Source organism: Lepidochelys kempii, chromosome 3 (genome assembly GCF_965140285.1).
Source record: "Lepidochelys kempii isolate rLepKem1 chromosome 3, rLepKem1.hap1, whole genome shotgun sequence".
NCBI lineage: Eukaryota > Metazoa > Chordata > Testudines > Cheloniidae > Lepidochelys > Lepidochelys kempii.
In genome coordinates this window covers 319,508-347,271 of record NC_136382.1, presented here as the reverse complement: position 1 = coordinate 347,271, position 27,764 = coordinate 319,508, and the positions used below count along the sequence as shown (strand labels likewise).

Sequence of the window (27,764 nt, the reverse complement as noted above, 5' to 3'; positions counted from 1 at the left end):
CCTTGCCCTGCACGCGGGCCCTGGCCAGGAGCCCACATGCACCTGTCATGCCATGCAGCTGCACAGCTGCTGACCAGTTGCCTGGGCTCTGTGTTCTGCCTGTGCAGCAGAAATGACGCAAGCAGCTGCCCTTATCCTCCTGGGATCAGTGGTGGGGGTGGTGGGGACCCTGGAGAGATAAGCTGGGGTATCTGCCCAGCAGCAGGACATGGGGTGATAGGAGCAGTTGAAATGTAACTGTTCAGATTAATCATTACAGCGTAGGGCTGATAAGACTGGGACAAACCTCGCTGCCTGGAATGAGGGGGGAGGAGTGAGTACCCAGTCCTTGTCTCACCCGCCTGCAGGCAGGCGACTGTTTGTACTGGAGTAACAGGTTTGGGAACCTTCGGATTCTTTCAGAGCCATCGCCATCAGTTCTGGGCCTGGACCATGCGTGGGACAAAGAAATACAGGCATGTTATTGAGACGCCAGATCCCGGCAAGTGGGAGGTAAGAACCACAGAGCAGCTTGTGGGTCGTTATTGTCTCCAGGAACTCCCCTGTGCCGGGACTGAGGTAGGACACTACCCCGGGACCAGGTGCTGCCCTGGCTGCTCCAGCAGGGACAGGGCAGGAGCTTTCTTCATCACCTGCTGCCACTCCTCAACCAAACCAGCCCTGATGAGCTGGTTGCCCTGTGGCAGCCACTGCCAAGAAACCATTCCCATTCCAGTTACTAAAAAGAACAGGAGGACTTGTGGCACCTTAGAGACTAACCAATTTATTTGAGCATAAGCTTTCGTGAGCTGCAGCTCACTTCATCGGATGCATTCAGTGGAAAATACAGAAGACGTTTTTATACACACAAACCATGAAAAAATGGGTGATTATCACTACAAAAGGTTTTCTCTCCCCGCACCCCACTCTCCTGCTGGTAATAGCTTATCTAAAGTGATCACTCTCCTTACAATGTGTATGATAATCAAGGTGGGCCATTTCCAGCACAAATCCAGGGTTTAACAAGAACGTCTGAGGAAGGGGTGGGGGGTAAGAAAAAACAAGGGGAAATAGGTTACCTTGCATAATGACTTAGCCACTCCCAGTCTCTATTCAAGCCTAAGTTAATTGTATCCAATTTGCAAATGAATTCCAATTCAACAGTTTCTCGCTGGAGTCTGGATTTGAAGTTTTTCTGTTGTAATATTGCAACTTTCATGTCTGTAATCGCGTGACCAGAGAGATTGAAGTGTTCTCCGACTGGTTTATGAATGTTATAATTCTTGACATCTGATTTGTGTCCATTTATTCTTTTACGCAGAGACTGTCCAGTTTGGCCAATGTACATGGCAGAGGGGCATTGCTGGCACATGATGGCATATATCACATTGGCGGATGTGCAGGTGAACGAGCCTCTGATAGTGTGGCTGATGTGATTAGGCCCTGTGATGGTGTCCCCTGAATAGATATGTGGGCACAGTTGGCAACGGGCTTTGTTGCAAGGATAGGTTCCTGGGTTAGTGGTTCTGTTGTGTGGTATGTGGTTGCTGGTGAGTATTCGCTTCAGGTTGGGGGGCTGTCTGTAGGCAAGGACTGGCCTGTCTCCCAAGATTTGTGAGAGTGTTGGGTCATCCTTCAGGATAGGTTGTAGATCTTTGATAATGCATTGGAGGGGTTTTAGTTGGGGGCTGAAGGTGACGGCTAGTGGCGTTCTGTTATTTTCTTTGTTAGGCCTGTCCTGTAGTAGGTGACTTCTGGGAACTCTTCTGGCTCTATCAATCTGTTTCTTCACTTCTGCAGGTGTGTATTGTAGTTGTAAGAATGCTTGATAGAGATCTTGTAGGTGTTTGTCTCCGTCTGAGGGGTTGGAGCAAATGCGGTTGTATCGCAGAGCTTGGCTGTAGACAATGGATCGTGTGGTGTGGTCAGGGTGAAAGCTGGAGGCATGTAGGTAGGAATAGCGGTCAGTAGGTTTCCGGTATAGGGTGGTGTTTATGTGACCATCGTTTATTAGCATTGTAGTGTCCAGGAAGTGGATCTCTTGTGTGGAATGGACCAGGCTGAGGTTGATGGTGGGATGGAAATTGTTGAAATCATGGTGGAATTCCTCAAGGGCTTCTTTTCCATGGGTCCAGATGATGAAGATGTCATCAATATAGCGCAAGTAGAGTATTTTACTGGTTTATGACTGTTATAATTCTTGACATAATTCTTGAATAGAGACTGGGAGTGGCTAAGTCATTATGCAAGGTAACCTATTTCCCCTTGTTTTTTCCTACCCCCCACCCCTTCCTCAGACGTTCTTGTTAAACCCTGGATTTGTGCTGGAAATGGCCCACCTTGATTATCATACACATTGTAGGGAGAGAGAGAACTTTTACATAAGCTATTACCAGCAGGAGAGTGGGATGCGGGGAGAGAAAACCTTTTGTAGTGATAATCACCCATTTTTTCATAGTTTGTGTGTATAAAAACATCTTCTGTATTTTCCACAGTATGCATCCAATGAAGTGAGCTGTAGCTCACGAAAGCTCATGCTCAAATAAATTGGTTAGTCTCTAAGGTGCCACAAGTCGTCCTTTTCTTTTTGCAAATACAGACTAACACGGCTGTTACTCTGATTCCAGTTACTATGACCCTGAAACATGGGAGAGGGAACCAGGAAGAAAAGCTGCAACCTGGCAGTGCCAGTGTGCGTCTGTGAGTGTGATTCTTCCCACAGTGGCTCAGCTGGTTCTGGTTCATGACGTGCAAGGAACAGACTTCAGCACAGAAGGACAGACTCTGAGGCCAGAAGGGACCATTGTGATCATCTAGTCCAGTGGTCCCCAAACTTTTCAGGGTTGCACCCCCACCCATACCCCTTTCCCCCATCCGCCTGCACCAGGAATGGGAGCAGGGCTATGGCTCCCAGGGGTGGGGGATGCCGATATTGATAAAGGGACTGAGGCTGGGGCTGCAGCTGGGGGTGGGTCTGGGGCCAGGAGTGGAGCCGGGAGGGGGGTGCTGCAGCCAGGGGCCAAGGATAGTAGTGGAACCAGGACCAGGGGCCAAGGCTGAGGACGGGGACAGGACTGGGGATGGGTGCAGAGCCTTGGCTGGTCCACGGTCAGAGGCCAAGCCCGGGGGCGGGGCTGGAGCAGATCTGGGAGCAAAGCGGGGCTAGGTGGCGTTCCCTTCCATGGGGGCTGGCCCAGGCCCTGCCGTGCCCCCCCCAATGTTCCTCCGTGCCCCCCTAGGGGGGCATGCCCTACAGTTTGGGGTCCTCTGATCTAGTCTGAACTCCTGTATAACACAGGCCAGAGAACTTCCCTGAAGTAATTTCTGCTCCAACTCTAATAGCTGAGATTAAACTAACTAATAAGAACAAAAGAACGGCCACACCGAGTCAGGTCAATGATCATCGAGCCCAATATCCTGTCTTCCGACAGTGACTGGTGCCAGATGCTTCACAGAGAATGAACAGACCAAGGCAGTTATGCATCCCCTCTTGTCGATTCCCAGGTTATGGCAGTCAGAGGTTGAGGAGCACCCAGAGCATGGGGTTGTGTCCCTGACCATCTTGGCAAATAGCCCTTGATGGACCTGTCCCCCAGGAACTGATCGAGTTCTTTTTTTGAACTCACATATACTTTTGGCCTTCACAACATCCCCTGTCAACAAGTTCCTCAGGATGACTGTGTTGTGTGAAGAACTTCCTTTTGTTTGTTTTAAACCTGCTGCCTGTTAATTTTATTGAGTGACCCCGAGTTCATGTGTTATGTGAGAGGATAAATGACACTTCCTGATTCACTGTCTCCACCCCAGTCATGGTTTATAGACCTCTGTTGAGTCCCCCCTTCGTCATCTCTTCTCTAAACTGAACAGTCCCAGGCTTTTGAATTTCTCCTCATACGGAAGCTGCTCCATCCCTCTAATAAATTTTGTTGGACTTCTCTGTATTTTTTCCAATTCCAATATATCTTTTTTGAAATGGGATGACCAGAACTGCATGCAGTACTCAAGGTGTGGGTGCACCATGGATTTATACAGTGGCATTTTGATATTTTCTGTTTTATTATCTATCCCATTTCTAAGGGCTCCTAACATCCGGTTTGCTTTTTTGACTGCCACTGCACATCGAGCAGATGATTTCAGAGAACTATCCATGATGACTCCAAGATCTCTTTCTTGAGTGGTAACAGCTAGTTTAGACTCATTTTCTATGTATAGTTGGGATTATTTTTTCCAGTGTGCATTACTTTGCCCTTATCAACATTGAATTGCATCTGCCATTTTGTCACCCAGTCATCCAGTTTTGTGAGATCCCTTTGTAGCTCTTCACAGCCTGCTTTAGACTTAACTTTCTTCAGTATCATAGAATCATAGAATATCAGGGTTGGAAGGGACCTCAGGAGGTCATCTAGTCCAACCCCCTGCTCAAAGCAGGACCAATCCCCAATTAAATCATCCCAGCCAGGGCTTTGTCAGTAATTTTGTATCATCTAAAAACTTTGCCATTTTACTGTTTACCCCTTTTTCCAGATCATTTATGAATATGTTGAACAGCGCAGGTCCCAGTGTAGATCCTTGGGGGACCTTGCTATTTAGCTCTTTCATTGTATAAACTGACCATTTATTCCTAGCCTTTGTTTCCTATCTTTTAACCAGTTACTGATCCATGAGAGGACCTCCCTCTTATCTCATGACTGATTACTTTGCTTAAACACCTTTGGTATAGGACCTGGTCAAAGGCTTTCTGAAAGTTTAAATACACTATATCCACTGGATCACCCTTGTCCCCATGCTTATTGACACACTCTCAAAGAATTCTAGTAGATTGGTGAGGCAGGATTTCCCTTTACAAAAGCCAAGTTGGCTCTTAGAATCATAGAATATTAGGGTTGGAAGGGACCTCAGAAGGTCATCTAGTCCAACCCCCTGCTCAAAGCAGGACCAAGCCCCAACTAAATCATCCCAGCCAGGGCTTTGTCAAGCCTGACCTTAAAAACTTCTAAGGAAGGAGATTCCACCACCTCCCTAGGTAACGCATTCCAGTGTTTCACCACCCTCCTAGTGAAAACGTTTTTCCTAATATCCAACCTAAATTTCCCCCACTGCAACTTGAGACCATTACTCCTCGTTCTGTCATCTGCTACCACTGAGAACAGTCTAGATCCATCCTCTTTGGAACTCCCTTTGAGGTAGTTGAAAGCAGCTATCAAATCTCCCCTTATTCTTCTCTTCTGAAGACTAAAACATCCCCAGTTCCCTCAGCTTCTCCTCGTAAGTTATGTGTTCCAGTCCCCTAATAATTTTTGTTGCCCTCTGCTGGACTCTCTCCAATTTATCCACATCTTTCTTGTAGTGTGGGGCCCAAAACTGGACACAGTACTCCAGATGAGACCTCACCAATGTCGAATAGAGGGGGGCGATCACATCCCTCGATCTGCTGGCAATGCCCCTACGTATACATCCCAAAATGCCATTGGCCTTCTTGGCAACAAGAGCACACTGTTGACTCATATCCAACTTCTCGTCCACTGTAACTCCTAGGTCCTTTTCCGCAGAACTGCTGCCAAGCCATTCGGTCCCTAGTCTGTAGTGGTGCATTGGATAGTTCCATCCTAACTGCAGGACTCTGCACTTGTCCTTGTTGAACCTCGTCAGATTTCTTTTGGCCCAATCCTCCAATTTGTCTAGGTCCCTCTGTATCCTATCCCTCCCCTCCAGCATATCTACCACTCCTCCCAGTTTAGTGTCATCTGCAAACATGCTGAGGGTGCAATCCACGCCATCCTCCAGATCATTTTATGAAGATATTGAACAAAACCGGCCCCAGGACTGACCCTTGGGGCACTCCACTTGATACCAGCTGCCAACTAGACATGGAGCCATTGATCACTACCCGTTGAGCCCGACAATCTAGCCAGCTTTCTATCCACCTTATAGTCCATTCATCCAGCCCATACTTTTTTAACTTGCTGGCAAGAATACTGTGGGAGACCGTGTCAAAAGCTTTGCTAAAGTCCAGGAACAACATGTCCACTGCTTTCCCTTCATCCACAAAGCCAGTTATCTCATGATAGAAGGCAATCAGATTAGTCAGGCATGACTTGCCCTTGGTGAATCCATGCTGACTGTTCCTGATCACTTTCCTCTCCTCTAAGTGCTTCAGAATTGATTCCTTGAGGACCTGCTCCATGATTTTTCCAGGGACTGAGGTCAGGCTGACTGGCCTGTAGTTCCCAGGATGCTCCTTCTTCCCTTTTTTAAAGATTGGCACTACATTCGCCTTTTTCCAGTCATCTGGGACCTCCCCCGATCGCCATGAGTTTTCAAAGATAATGGACAATGGCTCTGCAATCACATCCACCAACTCCTTTAGCACTCTCGGATGCAGTGCATCCGGCCCCGTGGACTTGTGCTCGTCCAGCTTTTCTAAATAGTTCCGAACCACTTCTTTCTCCACAGAGGGCTGGTCACCTCCTCCCCATGCTGTGCTGCCCAGTGCAGCAGTCTGGGAGCTGACCTTGTTCGTGAAGACAGAGGCAAAAAAAGCACTGAGTACATTAGCTTTTTCCACATCCTCTGTCACCAGGTTGCCTCCCTCATTCAATAAGGGGCCCACACTTTCCTTGACTTTCTTCTTGTTGCTAACATACCTGAAGAAACCCTTCTTGTTACTCTTAACATCTCTTGCTAGCTGCAACTCCAGGTGTGATTTGGCCTTCCTGATTTCACTCCTGCAAGCCTGAGCAACATTTTTATACTCATCCCTGGTCATTTGTCCAATCTTTCACTTCTTGTAAGCTTCTTTTTTGTATTTAAGAGCAGCAAGGATTTCACTATTAAGCCAAGCTGGTCGCCTGCCATATTTACTATTCTTTCTACATGTCGGGATGGTTTGTCCCTGTAACCTCAATAAGGATTCTTTAAAATACAGCCAGCTCTCCTGGACTCCTTTCCCCCTCATGTTATTCTCCCAGGGGATCTTGCCCATCAGTTCCCTGAGGGAGTCAAAGTCTGCTTTTCTGAAGTCCAGGGTCCGTATTCTGCTGCTTTCCTTTCCTCCTTGTGTCAGGATCCTGAACTCGACCATCTCATGGCCACTGCCTCCCAGGTTCCCATCCACTTTTGCTTCCCCTACTAATTCTTCCTGATTTGTGAGCAGCAGGTCAAGAAGAGCTCTGCCCCTAGTTGGTTCCTCCAGCACTTGCACCGGGAAATCGTCCCCTACACTTTCCAAAAACTTCCTGGATTGTCTGTGCACCGCTGTATTGCTCTCCTAGCAGATATCAGGAAAATTAAAGTCACCCATGAGAACCAGGGCATGCGATCTAGTAGCTTCTGCGAGCTGCCGGAAGAAAGCCTCCTCCACCTCATCCCCCTGGTCCGGTTGTCTATAGCAGATTCCCACCACTACCTAACTCTTGTTGCTCATACTTCTAAGCTTAATCCAGAGACTCTCAGGTTTTTCTGCATTTTCATACTTGAGCTCTGAGCAGTCATACTGCTCCCTTACATACAGTGCAACTCCCCCACCTTTTCTGCCCTGCCTGTCCTTCCTAAACAGCTTATATCCATCCATGACAGTACTCCAGTCATGTGAGTTATCCCACCAAGTCTCTGTTATTCCAATCACATCATAATTCCTTGACTTTGCCAGGACTTCCAGTTCTCCCTGCTTGTTTCCCAGGCTTCTTGCATTTGTGTATAGGCACTTGAGATAACCCGCTGATCGCCCCTCCTTTCTCAGTATGAGGCAGGAGCCCTCCCCTCTCGTGCACTCCTGCTCGTGCTTCCTCCCGGTATCCCACTTCCTCACTTACCTCAGGGCTTTGGTCTCCTTCCCCCAGTGAACCTAGTTTAAAGCCCTCCTCACTAGGTTAGCCAGCCTGCTTGCGAAGATGCTCTTCCCTCTCTTCGTTAGGTGGAGCCTGTCTCTGCCTAGCACTCCTCCTTCTTGGAACACCATCCCATGGTCAAAGAATCCAAAGCCTTCTCTCCGACACCACCTGCATAGCCATTCGTTGACTTCCACCATTCGACGGTCTCTACCCAGGCCTTTTCCTTCCACGGGGAGGATGGACGAGAACACCACTTGCGCCTCAAACTCCTTTATCCTTCTTCCCAGAGCCACGTAGTCCACAGTGATCCGCTCAAGGTCATTCTTGGCAGTGTCATTGGTGCCCACGTGGAGAAGCAGGAAGGGGCAGCGATCTGAGGGCTTGATGAGTCTCGGCAGTCTCTCCGTCACATCGCAAATCCTAGCTCCTGGCAAGCAGCAGCAGCAGCTCGTCCCCAATATATTGTGTTCATCTCTGTGTCTGATAATTCTGTTCCTTACTATAGTGTCAACCAACTTTCCTGGTACTGAAGTTATGCTTACTAGCCTGTAATTGCCAGGATTGCCGCTGGATCCTTTAAAAAAAATCTGCATTACATTAGCTACCCTCCAGTCACGTGGTGCAGAGGCTGATTTAAGCAATAGGTTACATACCACAGTTAGGAGTTCTTCAATTTCATACGTGAGTTCCTTTAGAATTCTTGGGTGAAGCCCATCTGGTCCTGGTGACTTATTGCTGTTTGTTTAATCGGTTTGTTCCCAAATCTTCTCCATTGAGGCTCAATCTCAAGTGCAGCAGGTTTAGAAACCCAAAGGCAAGTTAATGCTGAGGTTGCTGTGCCCTTGCCAAATGTTTTGTTTCCTCATCTCTAGCCCTCTTTGTTGCTCTGTTTTGTTCTCCTAATGTGCCCTTTCTGACCCAAGACTGGATGATCCCTGGGTAGGGAGCATGTGTACAGCACCAAACACCATGGCGCCCTGATCACCGGTCGGGTTCCTAGGAGCAGCCATAATAGAAAGTAACAATAACAACAACGAAAGAACTTAAATAAGCCCATCTGGTGAGCGGAGGAGGAAGGGGTGGAGGGTTGCAGTGGAGGGGCTTTCTGTCCCAGGCTAAATGCGCACAGTTGGACTAGTATATTTAGAGGCTGTGGGAGCCATTCTAGCACTGGGACCCAGTCCTGCTCTGCCCTGGGGAGACTCTGCATCCTGTGTGCATTGGCTTTCAGCTGGCGGGGTACGAGGCAACCCTGCCCATCAGTGAGAAGTCAAACCCCATCACCAGGGAGCTGGATAAGGCTGACCCTGTGCAGATTGTCCAGCTTCTGAAGGAATGTGATGCAGAGATATTCCAGGAGGAGGACGAAGCTCTGCTCAACTATACGGTAAGTTCTCTGCCTTGCCTGCCTGTGTGTTGAGATCCCCTTGCCATAGCCACATTGGTTGTAGAGCTGTGGGAGAGCCTAGGGAAGTGGTAGGCCTGGCGTTGAGTCCTGGAGGTGCTGAGATTTGTGATAGTTTTCCCTTTGTGTTGGAGGGCATTGAAAAGCCATCAGGCTGGCCCCTGAGAAGGCTCTATCTCTTGCTCCCACTGGCCTTGCCCTCATCACCGAGAGCTTGTTGATTGTAAGGAAAGAGATGACACATGAGGGAACCCCAGTTCAGTCATTCAGAGCCCAGCAGACGACCAGTCAGGCCCTCACCCTGAACCCTGTATTCAGATGATGTTAATAGTCTGCCTTTTCATACTATTTCTGGTGTGTGTGTATATATGGGTGGGTGGGGCAGTAAACCCGCGGAACCCTGAGCTTTGGAGTGAGGGGGTTACCTCATAGGCCACTGAGCCACCCCATGGAGTATGGGTCCCGCTGGGGTGAGTAACCCCACAGAGCCCTGACCTCTCCCTCACGATCTATGGGCTGGTTGGGAGATAACATCACAAAGCCCTAATCTTCTCACTTTCTTCTCAGAGACTGTACAGTGAGTCATAGAATCATAGAATCATAGAATCATAGAATATCAGGGTTGGAAGGGACCCCAGAAGGTCATCTAGTCCAACCCCCTGCTCAAAGCAGGACCAATTCCCAGTTAAATCATCCCAGCCAAAGCTTTGTCAAGCCTGACCTTAAAAACCTCTAAGGAAGGAGATTCTACCACCTCCCTAGGTAACGCATTCCAGTGTTTCACCACCCTCTTAGTGAAAAAGTTTTTCCTAATATCCAATCTAAACCTCCCCCACTGCAACTTGAGACCATTACTCCTCGTTCTGTCATCTGCTACCATTGAGAACAGTCTAGAGCCATCCTCTTTGGAACCCCCTTTCAGGTAGTTGAAAGCAGCTATCAAATCCCCCCTCATTCTTCTCTTCTGCAGGCTAAACAATCCCAGCTCCCTCAGCCTCTCCTCATAACTCATGTGTTCCAGTCCCCTAATCATTTTTGTTGCCCTTCGCTGGACTCTCTCCAATTTATCCACATCCTTCTTGAAGTGTGGGGCCCAAAACTGGACACAGTACTCCAGATGAGGCCTCACCAATGTCGAATAGAGGGGAACGATCACGTCCCTCGATCTGCTCGCTATGCCCCTACTTATACATCCCAAAATGCCATTGGCCTTCTTGGCAACAAGGGCACACTGCTGACTCATATCCAGCTTCTCGTCCACTGTCACCCCTAGGTCCTTTTCTGCAGAACTGCTGCCTAGCCATTCGGTCCCTAGTCTGTAGCTGTGCATTGGGTTCTTCCGTCCTAAGTGCAGGACCCTGCACTTATCCTTATTGAACCTCATCAGATTCCTTTTGGCCCAATCTTCCAATTGGTCTAGGTCCTTCTGTATCCTATCCCTCCCCTCCAGCGTATCTACCACTCCTCCCAGTTTAGTATCATCCGCAAATTTGCTGAGAGTGCAATCCACACCATCCTCCAGATCATTTATGAAGATATTGAATAAAACCGGCCCCAGGACCGACCCCTGGGGCACTCCACTTGATACCGGCTGCCAACTAGACATGGAGCCATTGATCACTACCCGTTGAGCCCGACAATTTAGCCAGCTTTCTACCCACCTTATGGTGCATTCATCCAGCCCATACTTCCTTAACTTGCTGACAAGAATACTATGGGAGACCGTGTCAAAAGCTTTGCTAAAGTCAAGAAACAATACATCCACTGCTTTCCCTTCATCCACAGAACCAGTAATCTCATCATAAAAGGCGATTAGATTAGTCAGGCATGACCTTCGCTTGGTGAATCCATGCTGGCTGTTCCTGATCACTTTCCTCTCATGCAAGTGCTTCAGGATTGATTCTTTGAGGACCTGCTCCATGATTTTTCCAGGGACTGAGGTGAGGCTGACTGGCCTGTAGTTCCCAGGATCTTCCTTCTTCCCTTTTTTAAAGATTGGCACTACATTAGCCTTTTTCCAGTCATCCGGGACTTCCCCGGTTCGCCACGAGTTTTCAAAGATAATGGCCAGTGGCTCTGCAATCACAGCCGCCAATTCCTTCAGCACTCTCGGATGCAACTCGTCCGGCCCCATGGACTTGTGCACGTCCAGCTTTTCTAAATAGTCCCTAACCACCTCTATCTCCACAGAGGGCTGGCCATCTCTTCCCCATTTTGTGATGCCCAGCGCAGCAGTCTGGGAGCTGACCTTGTTAGTGAAAACAGAGGCAAAAAAAGCATTGAGTACATTAGCTTTTTCCACATCCTCTGTCACTAGGTTGCCTCCCTCATTCAGTAAGGGGCCCACACATTCCTTGGCTTTCTTCTTGTTGCCAACATACCTGAAGAAACCCTTCTTGTTACTCTTGACATCTCTGGCTAGCTGCAGCTCCAGGTGCGATTTGGCCGTCCTGATAACATTCCTACATGCCCGAGCAATATTTTTATACTCTTCCCTGGTCATATGTCCAACCTTCCACTTCTTGTAAGCTTCTTTTTTATGTTTAAGATCCGCTAGGATTTCACCATTAAGCCAAGTTGGTCGCCTGCCATATTTACTATTCTTTCGACTCATCGGGATGGTTTGTCCCTGTAACCTCAACAGGGATTCCTCCTCAAACAGGGAGTCAGTGCTGAAGACCATGATTGACATTATCAATAAAATGCAGGAAGTCCTGAAGGTACATTGTAGTGCAGTGCACTGTGGGGCAGTGGGTGGGGTGTGGTATGGTATGGCACACTGCAGTATGGTGCAGAGAAATGTGGTGTGGTACGGTATGGTAGGACGTGCTTGTGATGCAGTATGGTGCAGTTTGGCATGAAGCAATGCAGTAGGAAGTGGTATGGTGAAATGCAGTGTAGTGTGGCATGACATGGTGAAATGCAATGTGGTTCCTATGAGGTGAGGTGCAGTGCAGTGGAATGAGGTAAAGTGTGGTGCAATGAGGTGAGACATAGTGTGCTATGGAGCAGCATGGTACAGTGAGGTGATGTGCAGTGAGGTGTGCAGCTAGATGCAGTGTGGTATGGAGCAACATGATACAGAGAGGTGAGGTGCAGTGGGGTGTGTTGCAGCATGGTACACCAAGGTGTGGTGCAGCGAGGTGAGGTGTGGTGCAGTGAGGTATGGAGCAGCATGGTGCAGTGAGGTGAGGTATGGAGCAGCATGGTACAGTGTGGTGAGGTGCAGCATGATACAGTACAGGAATGGAGCTCTGAAAGGTACTGTACCCCTTTGTCAGCTCTGAAAGGTACTGTACCCTTTGGACATCGTACAGGAGATGCTCAATCAGCCCTCTTTGCTGTCCTTAGTGACATCATCAGCATGTCTGGGGAGCCATGGCTCAGTGGTTCTTGGAGTTCCACACTGGACAGGACCAGGCCTGCCCCATCCTGGGTTCCTTCCCTCTCGCAGAGCCAGGGGAGCTGGGGACAGACCAGCCTTGGGCCATATCAGGGCCATGGCATGATAAAGGAAGAGGTGTCTCACCACAGTGAATGCGCTGCCATCACAGAGCCCACTCCCTATTCCTCAAGGACGTGCTGGAGAGGCAGCAGGGTCTGGGGGCTCTTACCCCAGATTCTGGAGTCCATGTGCTCGCACAGCAGCCAGCTGATGGGATCCCTCAAGGCAGGCATCTGGGCCTGTGGTCCAGGCCAGGTCTGGGACTCCCGGAGCAGGCAGCCATGTTCTGCACAAGTTGCAGCTTTGAGTGAGCGTGTTGCAGAGTGTGGCTGGGAGGGGGCCAAGGCCCAGGTCTCACAGGGAAGGCTGATATGAAAGGGAAAAACACTCCTGGTCTAAGAGCCACTGGGGATCCTGAATGTTGTTATCAAAGGCTGCCACAGTCCTCAGTGCAAGCGACCGTGGCCTCTGTCTGCTCTGAGCAGCTGTGGGACTCCTGCCTCTGGCTGGGGAGATGGGCCCAGCTCCGCAGGACAGTCACCTGTCTCCATTGGTTCTGCAGGACCCAGACAACACCCTTACCGTGCTGAGCGGCGGGGGCACCTCGGGCAGGCTGGCCTTCCTTATAGCCGTGAGTTGCTCCTGCTTCCTCCTCATCTCCACAGTGTGCTGGTGCAGAATCCCAGCCCTGGGGAACACCCGGGATATGCTCAGCACACCCCATCCTCCCAATGATGCACACCAACCTCCTAAGGACACAGCCTACTTGGAGATACTCAGCCCCCTACATTCTCCAGCAACGCCCCTGGCTACCCAGTGCAGCTCAGCCTCCCTAACCCCACCCCAGAGGGGCTCAGCATCCCTCTCCATTTCCCAAGCACACTGTGCCCCCATGGTCTCCCAGTGAGGCACATCCCTCTTGGGATCCCTGGAGATGCTCAACCCCCCAGCCGCACTGGCCTCAGTGGAGACACTCTGCCCCCTCCCCCTCCCCAGCTCCCACAAAGATGCTCAGGTTCTCCCGGACCCATCATAGAATCATAGAATATCAGGGTTGGAAGGGACCCCAGAAGGTCATCTAGTCCAACCCCCTGCTCAAAGCAGGACCAATTCCCAGTTAAATCATCCCAGCCAGGGCTTTGTCAAGCCTGACCTTAAAAACCTCTAAGGAAGGAGATTCTACCACCTCCCTAGGTAACGCATTCCAGTGTTTCACCACCCTCTTAGTGAAAAAGTTTTTCCTAATATCCAATCTAAACCTCCCCCACTGCAACTTGAGACCATTACTCCTCGTTCTGTCATCTGCTACCATTGAGAACAGTCTAGAGCCATCCTCTTTGGAACCCCCTTTCAGGTAGTTGAAAGCAGCTATCAAATCCCCCCTCATTCTTCTCTTCTGCAGGCTAAACAATCCCAGCTCCCTCAGCCTCTCCTCATAACTCATGCGTTCCAGTCCCCTAATCATTTTTGTTGCCCTTCGCTGGACTCTCTCCAATTTATCCACATCCTTCTTGTAGTGTGGGGCCCAAAACTGGACACAGTACTCCAGATGAGGCCTCACCCATGTCGAATAGAGGGAAACGATCACGTCCCTCGATCTGCTCGCTATGCCCCTACTTATACATCCCAAAATGCCATTGGCCTTCTTGGCAACAAGGGCACACTGCTGACTCATATCCAACTTCTTGTCCACTGTCACCCCTAGGTCCTTTTCCGCAGAACTACTGCCTAGCCATTCGGTCCCTAGTCTGTAGCTGTGCATTGGGTTCTTCCGTCCTAAGTGCAGGACCCTGCACTTATCCTTATTGAACCTCATCAGATTCCTTTTGGCCCAATCTTCCAATTGGTCTAGGTCCTTCTGTATCCTATCCCTCCCCTCCAGCGTATCTACCACTCCTCCCAGTTTAGTATCATCCGCAAATTTGCTGAGAGTGCAATCCACACCATCCTCCAGATCATTTATGAAGATATTGAATAAAACCGGCCCCAGGACCGACCCTTGGGGCACTCCACTTGATACCGGCTGCCAACTAGACATGGAGCCATTGATCACTACCCGTTGAGCCCGACAATTTAGCCAGCTTTCTACCCACCTTATAGTGCATTCATCCAGCCCATACTTCCTTAACTTGCTGACAAGAATACTATGGGAGACCGTGTCAAAAGCTTTGCTAAAGTCAAGAAACAATACATCCACTGCTTTCCCTTCATCCACAGAACCAGTAATCTCATCATAAAAGGCGATTAGATTAGTCAGGCATGACCTTCCCTTGGTGAATCCATGCTGGCTGTTCCTGATCACTTTCCTCTCATGCAAGTGCTTCAGGATTGATTCTTTGAGGACCTGCTCCATGATTTTTCCAGGGACTGAGGTGAGGCTGACTGGCCTGTAGTTCCCAGGATCTTCCTTCTTCCCTTTTTTAAAGATTGGCACTACATTAGCCTTTTTCCAGTCATCCGGGACTTCCCCGGTTCGCCACATCAAGACACTTAGCTCTCCCTGGCCCCTCAGCTTTCCTGCAGGTGCTCAGCACGCCCCAGGCCTTGAACCATGAGGGGAGAGAACACAGTGCCATGGGCTGCATGGGTGGAGCATAGGAGGGCTTGAGGTTGCAGGGTGCTGTAAGCAGCACAGGGGCGCCCCAGGGAGCCATGGCAGCAGGCAGAAAGGGTGCAATGGGTTGCAATCACAAATTGCCATGAACTCTCTGGGTCAGTTCTGGCTGCCTGGGATGGGGTGGGTGCGGGTGCTCCTCTTGGGTTCGATTTCCCACTTATAATACCTGTTTCTGCTTGTGTTATGGGGCCAGCCCCAAGCCCCTGGCAGAAATAATTGTGCACTGGAGCTCATGCCTGGACTGGAAACCTTGGGGCGAGGACCAGTAGTTTCCTGTTAGAGGTGGGCTCTACAGGGCAGATACAGCGGTGCTGGCTTAGGGGGCCTCCTGTTGTGTATGTCACTGGGGAAAGGGGTCTGCTGCTGCCTCTGGCTTTGTCTTCTCTTCACAGTATGTTGTAGCTCCCTGGCCTGCATGGGCTGGGTGGTTCCTAGGATGGTTAATTTATAGACAGGTTGCTGGGGTGCATGGCCTGCCTGTTTTTGTGCCTCTCTCCTCTCTCTCTCTCTTCCCAGGTTTCCTTTAACAAGCTGCTGAAGGGTCTAGGTCAGCTGCCCCGTTACACGTACATCATTGCTGGGGGAGACAGGTAAGGGGGAGAGCATGTGTTTGCACTCAGCCTGGCTGAGCAGATAATGGCCTTTGCTTCCGGCTGTGGCTCTGGCTGTCTCCCAGCCAGACACCGACATTTGTCCCATCTGAGACCCTAGTGGGTAGCATCTTGCCTCCCCCTCTGCCTGGCCAAGCAGGGGATGGCAGAGAGTGCTCCAGTGCACCGTTTATAGACCAGTACTGTATGTGTGGGGTCGAGCGCGTGTGGGGTCGAGCGCATGTGGGTCTCTGGTTAGCAGTTGTCAATAGGGAATGATAATCTAATGGGGGTGTTTCTAATGGAATTCACTGGTACTGGGCCTGATGCTATTCAACCCTTTAATCAATGATCTGGAATTAAATATAAACTCATGGATGACACACAGATTGTCAAAGTAAACTACGAAGAGGACAGGGCATCATACAGGGCAAGGTGGATCAATTGGTAAGCTGGCTGATTTGAAACAAAATGTGGTTTAATATTGCCAAATGCCTACAGCTAGAAACGAGGACTGTAGGCCATGCCTATAGAATGGAGACTGCATCCTGGAAAGCAGTGACTCTGCAAAGATTATGTGATCCTACTGGACAAGCAGCTGAAGAGGAGTGTGATGGTCTGGCCAAAAGGGTGAATGCAGTTATTTGATGTATAAGCAGGGGAGAAGTGAGTAGGAGCAGGGAGATGATTTCACCTCTGTATATGACATTGGTGAGATTGATACTGGAATACTGTATCCAGTTTTGGTATCCACAGTTTAAAAGGATGTTGGAAAATTTGAGAGGGTGCAGAGAAGAGCCACAAAAATTATTCAAGGGTTGGAAAAATTCACTTACAGTGAGAGACTTACGAAGCTCAATCAGTTTAGTTCAGGGGTTGGCAAACTACGGCCCGTGGGCTGGAGCCGGCCTGCGAGCCATTTTAAGCTGGCCTGCGAGCCATTTTAAGCCAGCCTGTGAGCCGCACCACGTAGCTCAGCTCTGCTCCAGTGCTCTGTTCGGGGCACAGGGTTGTGGTCCAGACCATGCGGCTCAGCCCTGCTCCGGAGCTCCAGCCGGGGCGCTGGGTCAGGGCTGCACCACACGGCTCGGCCGCACTCTGGTGCTCCAGACGGGTGCTGCGTCGGAGGTCACACCAGCAGCTGGGCCCTGCTCTGGTGCTCTGGCCTGGGCGCTGGGTCGGGGCCACACTGCACCATGCGGCTTGGCCCTGCTCCGGCCTGTGTGCTGGGTCAAGGGCCACACCATGCTGCTCAAACCCGCTCCAGTGCTCCGGCCAGGGCACAGGTTCAGGGCCGCACTATGCCTCGGCCGGAGTGGGGCTGAGCCGCGCAGGGTTGGGGCCGCGCTATGCAGCTCAGGTCTGTTCCGGTGCTCCAGCCGGGACACAAGGACGGGGGCTGCACCACGCAGCTCCCAGAAACCACGGCATGGCCCCGCTTTGGCTCCTATGCCCTCCAATGGGAGCTGTAGGGGCGGTGCCTGAGGATGGGGCAGTGTGCAGAGCCACCTGGCCGCACCTCCGTGTAGGAGCCAGAGAAGGCACATGCCACTGCTTCCGGGAGCCACTTGAGATAAGCGCTGCTCGGAGCCTGCACCCCCTGAGCCTCTCACCGGGCCCCAATCCCCTGCCCCAGCCCTGATCCCCCTCCCACTCTCCAAACCCCTCGATCCCAGCCTGGAGCACCCTCCTACACCTTAAACTCCTCATCCTCATCCCCAGCCCCACCCCAGAGACCGCACCCCCTCCCACACCTCAACCCCAATTTTGTGAGCATTCATGGCCCGCAGTACAATTTCTATTCACTGATGTGGCCCTCAGGCCAAAAAGTTTGTCCACCCTTGGTTTAGTTAGTCAAAAAGATCAAAAGCTGATTGATTCCAGTGTCTAAGTACCTTCACAGGGAGCAAATACTGTGTACTAAAGAGTTCTTCAATCTGGTGGAGAAAAGTAGAACAAGAACCAATGGCTGGAAGATAAAGCCAGACAAATTCCAATTAGAAATAAGGCACAGGTGATTAACCATTGTAACAAACTACCAGTAGAAATGATGGATTCAGCATCTCTTGATATCTCCAGCTCAAGCCTAGCTGCCTTTCTGGAAGATGCTTTAGTCAAAACACAAATTACTGGGCTGAGTCCAAGGGTAGCTGGGTGGAATTATTAACACATTGGCTGTGTTCTACAGGACATCAGACTACATGAGCTAATGATGCTGGTCACTTTTGACATTAACCTCAATGAATCTATGCAACCAAGCCAGCTGGAGCTCACTCAGATAGGACTGAGCTGAGGCTGGTGCACAGGAGGAGGTCTTGCTCCCACTCTGAGATTCAGTGAAGAGGGGCTTTTAGCTATCAGGTGGCAAATGGAGCCAGAAATCCCTTTTTCCCCCTGTGTTGCAGCTGGTTAACCCGGAGGCCACAAGCACCAGCTCACTGCCCATTTCTCCCAGGTGCAGGATGTGGCTGCAGTGAGCCTGGTGTTTGTGGCCTCCAGATTAACCAGCTGCAACATGTGTGCTGCACTGCACCGGGGGCAGCCCAGGCCACTTGGGCTAGAGTGACGGGGCCCATTTGCGGTCACAGGCTGCTTAGGTTTCCTGTGTCTGCCAGCTGCAGGCTGTGGAGTCTACATGTCCTGCATCCCTGAGTGCATGGGGGACAGTTCAGCCCTGAGAAGGGGAGCATGAGCCTGCGGGTTCCTGTGATCTGAGTGTGTGTGTTTTGGTTGTACCTGTGAGTAACTGAACAAGGTTGTTTCCTCATGTAGATCCCTAGTGGTGTCCCAGGAGGAACTGGAGGACTGCGCCCTGCTGGGGATCGAGGAGCTGAGCAAGGTGAGGTCTGGAGATGGGGAAGGAGACAGACTGAAACAAAACTTCAGCTGTGACTCAGAGGACCCATGGCGGTTTCATGCACCGAGTCTCTCTGGGAAGGCGGGAAGGCAGGAAGAGGATTGCCAGGGGGGGCATACTGTGGATTTCCAGGAGACAGCGGGCCTAAGCCCCGCACATAGCTAAGGCCCTCCTCCTTAGCCGTTGGGATGGGCCAGGGAACTGGGGCCACAGCTGAACACTGGGGACAACAAACAAAAAAACAGGGATGGGAGTAAAGGTCACAGGGTGAAAATCGGGCAGTGCCCACTGCTCCCCAAAGGCATTCAAGGGGGCAGCGAGGCAGGGCACAGCGGAGGAAGGGCCAGAGCAGCTCTGGCTTCCTCTCTCTCAACTCTGCCTGGGCAGGGTCTCCCTCTTTCCCACTGCTCAGGCAGGGAGAGGAGGGGGCAGCAAAGTACAAGGTCACCTTGCCCACTCATCCCAGTGCCGGGGCAGCCCCTCTCCCCACCCCAGTGCAGTGCCAGGGCAGCCCCTCCTCTCACCCGCACCATACTGAGTTCTCCCATTTTCTCCCCAGGTCTGTGAGGGGAAGAAAAAAGTAGTTTTCATTGGAATTTCATGTGGTTTTTCTGTAAGTATCCAATGGATTATTGCAAATTTGCTGGGAGCAGAGTGGATGCCTGGTACAGTCAGTGTTAGGAGGGGAAACAGAGTGGGTCCCTTTCATTGTCAGGGTGGGTGGGTGCAGAGTGGGTGCCTGCCATTGTCGTGGTGCGGGTGCAGAGTGGGTGCCTGGTATAGTCGGGGTGGGGAGCTGCAGAGTGGATGATCACAGAAGGGGGTGACGAAGTGGGTACCTGCCATAGTCAAGGTTTGGGAGGGGAGTGGGTGCCTGCCATGGTAGGGTGGCTTACTGGCTGTGGTACAATCAGTGCTCAGCATGGGGGACAGTTAGGGTGGGGATTGCAACTTGTCTTGGTTTGTAGCCTTGGTTGGTCCCCTTTGTGGTAGCAGGCAGGGTGGACTCTGATCTGTGCTCAGCCTGGGGAGAGTAGTTAGGGGTCTCACTGACTCTGTTTGCTACAGGCCCCTTTTGTGGCAGGACAGCTGGACTTTTGCATGAATAACCTGGACATCTTCCTGCCAGTCCTGGTGGGATTCAACCCCGTCAGCATGGCCAGGTAACAGGGAGCAGGGAAGGGGCACCGTGGGCTCAGTTGCTCCACCAGGCCCTAATGCTGGCCTCTCCAGCCCAGAGCTTGAGTCCATCTCCAGTGAGAACCAGATCATGCTGAGGTGGAACCTGCCAGTCAGCCTCCCACGTTGTCTCACCCAGTTCCCTGGGGAAGGTTTAGATTGGATATTAGGAAAAACTTTTTCACTAAGAGGGTGGTGAAACACTGGAATGCGTTACCTAGGGAGGTGGTGGAATCTCCTTCCTTAGAGGTTTTTAAGGTCAGGCTTGACAAAGCCCTGGCTGGGATGATTTAACTGGGAATTGGTCCTGCTTTGAGCAGGGGGTTGGACTAGATGACCTTCTGGGGTCCCTTCCAACCCCGATATTCTATGATTCTATGATTCCCTGAAAATCTACGCGGCCCCCTGGAGCAGGGTGGGAAGCCCCTGGCAGGGCTGAGCCCTCTCACGGGGATGTCAGGCCTGGGGTTAGATGGGGAAGCCCCTGGCAGAGCTGTGGGCCCGGCCCTCTCATGGGGATGTCAGGCCTGGGGTTAGATGGGGAAGCCCCTGGCAGAGCTGTGGGCCCGGCCCTCTCATGGGGATGTCAGGCCTGGGGTTGGATGGGGAAGCCCCTGGCAGAGCTGAGGGCCTGGGGTTGGATGGGGAAGCCCCTGGCAGAGCTGAGGGCCCGGCCCTCTCACGGGGATGTCAGGCCTGGGGTTGGATGGGGAAGCCCCTGGCAGAGCTGAGGGCCTGGGGTTGGATGGGGAAGCCCCTGGCAGAGCTGAGGGCCCGGCCCTCTCACGGGGATGTCAGGCCTGGGGTTAGATGGGGAAGCCCCTGGCAGAGCTGTGGGCCCGGCCCTCTCATGGGGATGTCAGGCCTGGGGTTGGATGGGGAAGCCCCTGGCAGAGCTGAGGGCCTGGGGTTGGATGGGGAAGCCCCTGGCAGAGCTGAGGGCCCGGCCCTCTCACGGGGATGTCAGGCCTGGGGTTGGATGGGGAAGCCCCAGGGCAGGGCTGAGGGCTGGGCCCTCTCTTGGGGATGTCAGGCCTGGGATTGGATGGGGAAGCCCCAGTGTCTGGCTCAGGCCCAGGCCTGGTCACAGGGATGTTAGTCTCTGAGGCAGGGTGAGGTCCTTGTCCCAGGCTTGACTGCAGTAGGTCTCTCCTGCAGGAATGATAAGATCGAGGGCTGGCACTCTACTTTCCGCCAGGTGGCTGAGCGGATGCAGAAGCTGCAGGAGTCGCACAAAGCCTTTATCCTCAATCCTCAATCCTGACAGGTTCCATCCGCTTTTTGGATCCTCTCCAGAATGCTGCCTGGAAATCCTCTTTGGGTTGGGCTCCTGCTCGGTGAAGGGCTGTCTCTAACGTTCAGCAAGGAGTTCTGATGAGACAGGGTCAGCAGGATCAGTTACAGAAGACTGGGGAGAAAGGGGCTGGAACTGAGAGAGAGCTCTGCAGATCCCTGGGGTAGAGGGCCAAGGCCTCTGCGATCAGAGCAGCCCAGCTCCTGCTCGGAGTCGACCTGTGGGGGTCTGGATTTAATATAGGTGAGTGCTGCGTCTGAAGAGGCTCAGGACTGGGGTTACACCTCACCCCATTGCCATGGGAATAGCACAGGACCAGAAGCTCAGGCAGAAGGGAGCTCCCACTGCTAGTGGGGCTCTGTAGGCCTCCAGCATTTATTTGTTCCCCCTCTCATGCACAAAAGGTGCTTGGGGCTTTTGGGATCCCTGCACAGGAGCATAGTCAGGTGACAACAGGAACAGCAGGATGAGATGAGGCAGGCCAGGGCAGGAAGTGGGGTGAGCCAGGCCAATGGGAGCACTGCTGACGCTGGGAGGCAGCTCTGCCTTCAGCCTTTCAGCATTGCTCTTGTGATCTGTGTCTGTGCAGCAGGCCGGATGGGGAGGGGAGCTAGAGCTGTGTGTTGCAGTCACAGTAGGAGTTGAAGGGATTTGGCACTGTAACGGGGCCCTCCCCATCCCTGTCCTCCGATACCCCAGAAACTTCTCAGAATCTCTCGGTTGAGTGGCAACTTTGTGTGGTTTCTTTACATTCCCGCCACCAACCCCAATACAATCCCAGGCAGCAATATTATAGACAGGGCTTCTCACCCATTAGCTCTTTCCCTCAGCGCTGGGGAGGAACAGAGGTCTGTGAACAGACTGGACTTAGCTCCTCTCCCTCTCTCCCCCAGTACTGCCTGTCCTTTTTATACCCCTCAGCTAATGGACTAATTGGCTCATCCAGCCTCCCAGCCGGTTAGCTTACACATCCCCAGCAGTCTTTTGCAGGTGAGTTGACTGACGCCTGGATTCCCAGTAGGGACAAGCTCCCAGCACTCTGGTCACAGGTACTTGTTCCAGCTCCATGAGAATTGCTGCCTGCAGGGACAGCTGTGAACTGCATGCAGAATGCACTGTGTCCCAGAAGCCCTGCCTCTGGGCTGGTCTCCCCAGTTGGACAAGCTGCCCATGAACATCTGCAGTGAGAGACTGAAACTCAGTGGTTTCTGGCCTCGGTTCAGTGTACCAGTATGTTCTAAGGAAAGCAAGGAGTGAGAGCAGCAGAATAAGGACAATGGATTTCAAAAAAGCCAATTTTAAGAACTTCAGATAACTGCTATGTAAGGTCCCATGGAAAGAAAATCTAAGGGATAAAGGAGTTCAGGAGAACTGGCAGTTTCTCCAGGAGACCATATTAAAGGCACAGTTGCAAACTTCCCATATCAAGGAAAGATAGGATAAATAATAAGAGGTCAGTATGGCTTCATCAGGAGCTCTTCAATGACCTGAAAACGAAAAAAGAATTCTACGTAAAAGGTCCAATTTGCTAAGGAGGAGTACAAAAGAACGGCCTGGGCATGTAGGGACAAAAACAGAAAGGCTAAGGCACAAAATGCATCATACGTAGCAAGGGACATAAAGGCAATAAGCGGAGGTTCTTTAAATACATGAGGAACAAGAGAAAGATGAAGGAAGATGTAGGTCCTCTCCTTAGCAGAGAAGGAGAGCTAATGACTGATGACATCAAGAAGGCTGAGGCATTTAATGCAAGATACTCAACACAATATTGCTGAGAACTCGTGGAGGATGGGTGAGGTCCCAGTGGACTTGAGAAGGGCAAACCTAATACCAATCTTTAAAAAGAGGAACATAGAGGATCCCAGGAATTATAGATCAGTCAATCTAACTTTGATACCTGGAAAGATACTGGAACAAATTATTAAACAATCAGTTTGTAAGCACCTGGAGGATAATAGAATCATAGAATATCAGGGTTGGAAGGGACCTCAGGAGGTCATCTAGTCCAACCCCCTGCTCAAAGCAGGACCGATCCCCAATTAAATCATCCCAGCCAGGGCTTTGTCAAGCCTGACCTTAAAAACTTCTAAGGAAGGAGATTCCACCACCTCCCTAGGTAATGCATTCCAGTGTTTCACCACCCTCCTAGTGAAAAAGTTTTTCCTAATATCCAACCTAAATCTCCCCCACTGCAACTTGAGACCATTACTCCTCGTTCTGTCATCTGCTACCACTGAGAACAGTCTAGATCCATCCTCTTTGGAACCCCCTTTCAGGTAGTTGAAAGCAGTATCAAATCCCCCCTCATCCTTCTCTTCCGCAGACTAAACAATCCCAGCTCTCTCAGCCTCTCCTCATAAGTCATGTGTTCCAGTCCCCTAATTATTTTTGTTGCCCACCTCTGGATGTTTTCCAATTTTTCCACATCCTTCTTGTAGTGTGGGGCCCAAAACTGGACACAGTACTCCAGTGAGGCCTCACCAGTGTCAAATAGAGGGGAACGATCATGTCCCTCGATCTGCTGGCAGTGCCCCTACTTATACATCCCAAAATACTGTTAGCCTTCTTGGCAACAAGGGCACACTGTTGACTCATATCCAGCTTCTCATCCACTGTAACCTCTAGGTCCTTTTCTGCAGAACTGCTGCCTAGCCATTCGGTCCCTAGTCTGTAGCGGTGCATGGGATTCTTCCATCCTAAGTGCAGGACTCTGCACTTGTCCTTGTTGAACCTCATCAGATTTCTTTTGGCCCAAACCTCCAATTTGTCTAGGGCCCTCTGTATCCTATCCCTACCCTCCAACGTATCTACCACTCCTCCCAGTTTAGTGTCATCTGCAAACTTGCTGAGGGTGCAGTCCATGCCATCCTCCAGATTATTAATGAAGATATTGAACAAAACCGGCCCCGGGACCGATCCTTGGGGCACTCCACTTGATACCGGCTGCCAACTAGACATGGAGCCATTGATCGCTACCCGTTGAGCCCGACAATCTAGCCAACTTTCTATCCACCTTACAGTCCATTCATCCAGCCCATACTTCTTTAACTTGCTGGCAAGAATACTGTGGGAGTCCGTATCAAAAGCTTTTTCTAAAGTCAAGGAATAACACGTCCACTGCTTTCCCCTCATGCACAGAGCCAGTTATCTCATCTCATCATAAAAGGCAATTAGGTTAGTCAGGCATGACTTGCCCTTGGTGAATCCATGCTGACTGTTCCTGATCACTTTCCTCTCCTCTAAGTGCTTCAGAATTGATTCCTTGAGGACCTGCTCCATGATTTTTCCAGGAACTGAGGTGAAGCTGACTGGCCTGTAGTTCCCAGTATCATCCTCCTTCCCTTTTTTTAAAGATGGGCACTACATTAGCCTTTTTCCAGTCCAGGACCTCCCCCGATTGTTATGTGTTTTCAAAGATAATGGACAATGGCTCTGCAATCACATCCGCCAACTCCTTTAGCACTCTCGGATGCAGTGCATGGACTTGTGATTGTCCAGCTTTAGTCTTGAGAAAAGACGACTGAGGGGGACCTGATAGTCTTCAGATATGTTACGGGCTATTACAAAGAGGATGGTGATCCATTGTTCTTCACATCCATTGAGAACAGGACAAGAAGTAATTGGCTTCTCTGCAGCAAGGGAGATTTCGGTTAGTTAGAAAGTTTTTCCTAAGACCTATAAGGGTAGTTAAGTTCTGGAATATGTTTCCAGGGGCAGTTGTGAAATCTCCATCACTGGAAGTTTTTCAGAACAGGTTGGACAAACACCTGTCAGGGATGGTCTATATGGTGTTCTTGGTGCTGCCTGAGGGCAGGGTCTTGACTTGATGACAACTCAGATCATTTCCAGCCATATATTTATATAAGTCTAGGGAGTACCTGCCCGGGATGGGGCTGCTTGGAAGACAGTCTTCAATCCCACAGGATGGGGTGCACAGGGAGTGGGGTTTAATTTTCCAGTACACTCAGGATGGGGGCTTGGGGAGTGGGTTTGAGCCCCAGTGCCCATGTGTCATTCAGTTCTCTCTCTCCCACTGCCTCAGCCTGAAGGCATCAGTGGCTCCTCACGGATGAAGGGTGGGAGTGCCACCAAGATCCTGCTAGAGACATTGTTGCTGGGAGCACACAAGACAGCCTCCAAGGACACTGACATCTCAGAGAAGTAAGTCTCCGGTTACAGAGCTAGTAGGCTACACTAGGCAGGCAACCTCCCCCCAGTGCTGGAGTCCCCTGCTTGGCTGGGTACCCAGCTGGCCTATTGTTATGGTCGGGGATTGGCTGGGAATATTGATGTCATGCTGGGACATTGGGACAGGACCTCCGCACTTGACTGCTCCTGGTCAGACTGTGAATGGCATTGGGGCAGACAGGAGCTTGGCATGCACAGGTCCCATGAGTCCTCTCTATGTTCTTCCAATGTCTAGGTGCCTCCTGGAAATCCTGAGGACATATGAACGTGCTCACAAAGTCACCTATGCCCAGAGCAAAAAGATTGCTGCCTTGATGAAGCAAGCGGGCACCAGGTGAGGTGGGAAGGCATCTCCATTTCTGCTGGAGAAGTGGGGGCTGGGGATAGAAGGAAGGGGGAGAGGAAAGACGTGTAGGGTGCAGGACTACTCAGTGAACAGTGCGTGGGGGTGAGATGTGGTATATCAGATCCTCTGAGGCCCCCTGCTGGAGGCCTCATGGCCCTGGCACACCCTGCCTCCCAAAAAAGGCAGTAGAGAAGTCCTCCAAGCTACTTAGAGTGGCTGTGTAGGACACAGCCCAGCAGCCTAGTATAAGAAGAGTTGCAGGGCCAGAGGCAGTTCAGTTCCTTCTGGAGCTGTAGGGGTGTGGGTGGTGCATTCCTGGCTGGATAAGCTACAGAACCCCAGACAGGGCAGCGCTGCCAGAAGCCGGGGAGAGCAAGAAGGAGCCCTGAGCTGCTTGCTGGGACTCCATTAGGACAAGACCCTGAGGTAAGGGTGAAGATGGCATGGGGCCACGGGGAAGTAGCTCAGGGAATTAGAGAAGCCATGCAATATAATTAAAGGGACACAGCAGATGGCTACACTCTACAGGGTCCCTTGGCTGGGACCCAGAGTAGTGGGTGGGCCCAGGTCTCCCCAACGCTGCATTAGCCACTGTGGGGAAGTGGCCTGGGCGGTGAGCTGTAATTCAGAAGGGGAACTGAATTATAGTGGCCCAGCTGGAGAGCTGTAGCCAGGAAGCCCAAGAGGGCTAAGGCATTGTCTCCAGGGAGGGAGCTCTGGGGCATTGTTCTATCCCAGAGCAGGTACAATCAGAGAGAGCAGCACACACACTTGGCCAAGGGGATGCTCACGAGGGGTGAATGCACCCTGTTACAGGGGGGAAAAGCCAATTAATACCCACTAACCCCCCGTGCTGTGGTCTGCCCTGACCCCGCAATAACCCCCTGTGCTGTGCTCTGCCCCTACCCTCTGAGCATCCTGAGTAACCCGTCTGTGCTGTCCTTTCCCCAGCTTGCAGAAGAAGGCCTGTGTGTTCATGGTGGGCTGGCACACGCTGGGCATCATTGCCATCATGGATGGTGCTGAATGCATCTCAACGTTTGGGGCAGGTAAGGGAACTGGCTGTGTTGGAAAGAGCCCTGATGCCTCAAATAAAGGGTCTCTGTGATGTGAGAGAGGTGTCCAAGCTCCTTGCTCTGAGCTCCCCCTGCACCAGGCTTTTGATATATCATAGAGTCAATTGCTTGACCACACTTTGGTTCATTATTAAAATATATTCAAAAAACCAAATAACCAATATCAGGTTTATTGCTCTAAGCAAATAATAATATAGTGTCATCATGCCTCTGTGGGTCACAAGTGAGAATACCAGATGCAGGACAAACTGGTGAGAAACAGGGCGGACATACCCCAAAACTGGTGGTTATTCTCCCATAAGATATACCAATCCAGTAATACAAGTAAACTTCTGTCTCACCACACTGGCTAACCAGAAGTCAGAAACGCAGTATCCTTAAGTATCCCGGTCCTTGTTTCACCACCCAGACACTAGACTTAATGATGATTGGTTATTTAAAAGCAGTTTAATCAACCAAAGGGTTTTTCTGATCCCAAAGAACCAGCCACACACCCAGGTCAATATATAACTCGGATCTTACCCAATAATCATGCTATTGCCAATCCTTTGGCAATAGCGTGATTATCTAATATTTAATAGTCTAATAATCCTTTAGATATTATATAGTATTTAATATCTAAAGGATTATTTATAAGAAAAAAGAAAGAGGTGAAAGTTAAAATTGGTTAAAGGAATCAAATACATACAATAATGGCAAAGTTCTTGGATCGGGCTTGAAGCACTGATGGAATAAACTGCTGGCTTGTTAAGTCTCTGGTTGCTTCCAAATGCCTGGAAGGTCCTCGGTCCCTTGAAGTGGGTTCTAGCCCACGAAAGCTTATGTCCAAATAAATTTGTTAGCCTCCAAGGTGCCACAAGGACTCCTCGTTGTTTTTGCTGCTCTGAAACCCGTTAGTATTAAGTCCATAGTCCAGAGATCAGAGCAGGAAAAAGGCAAAATGGAGATGTTTCCAGGGC

General features: G+C 50.9%; 1 protein-coding gene across 1 annotated transcript in view; it reads left to right on the top strand.

The window, feature by feature from the left end:
* The first annotated feature begins 432 nt into the window (after window positions 1-432).
* GCKR (glucokinase regulator) overlaps window positions 433-27,764 on the top strand; it is a 44,425-nt gene continuing 17,093 nt past the window's right edge. Inside the window, 13 exon segments of the mRNA XM_073335362.2 lie at window positions 433-492; window positions 9,040-9,195; window positions 9,781-9,794; window positions 11,876-11,933; window positions 13,221-13,289; window positions 15,792-15,865; window positions 18,638-18,704; window positions 19,282-19,335; window positions 19,791-19,885; window positions 21,060-21,168; window positions 25,238-25,356; window positions 25,619-25,717; window positions 26,681-26,778. Coding sequence (XP_073191463.2) covers window positions 433-492; window positions 9,040-9,195; window positions 9,781-9,794; window positions 11,876-11,933; window positions 13,221-13,289; window positions 15,792-15,865; window positions 18,638-18,704; window positions 19,282-19,335; window positions 19,791-19,885; window positions 21,060-21,168; window positions 25,238-25,356; window positions 25,619-25,717; window positions 26,681-26,778 — 1,072 coding nt within the window.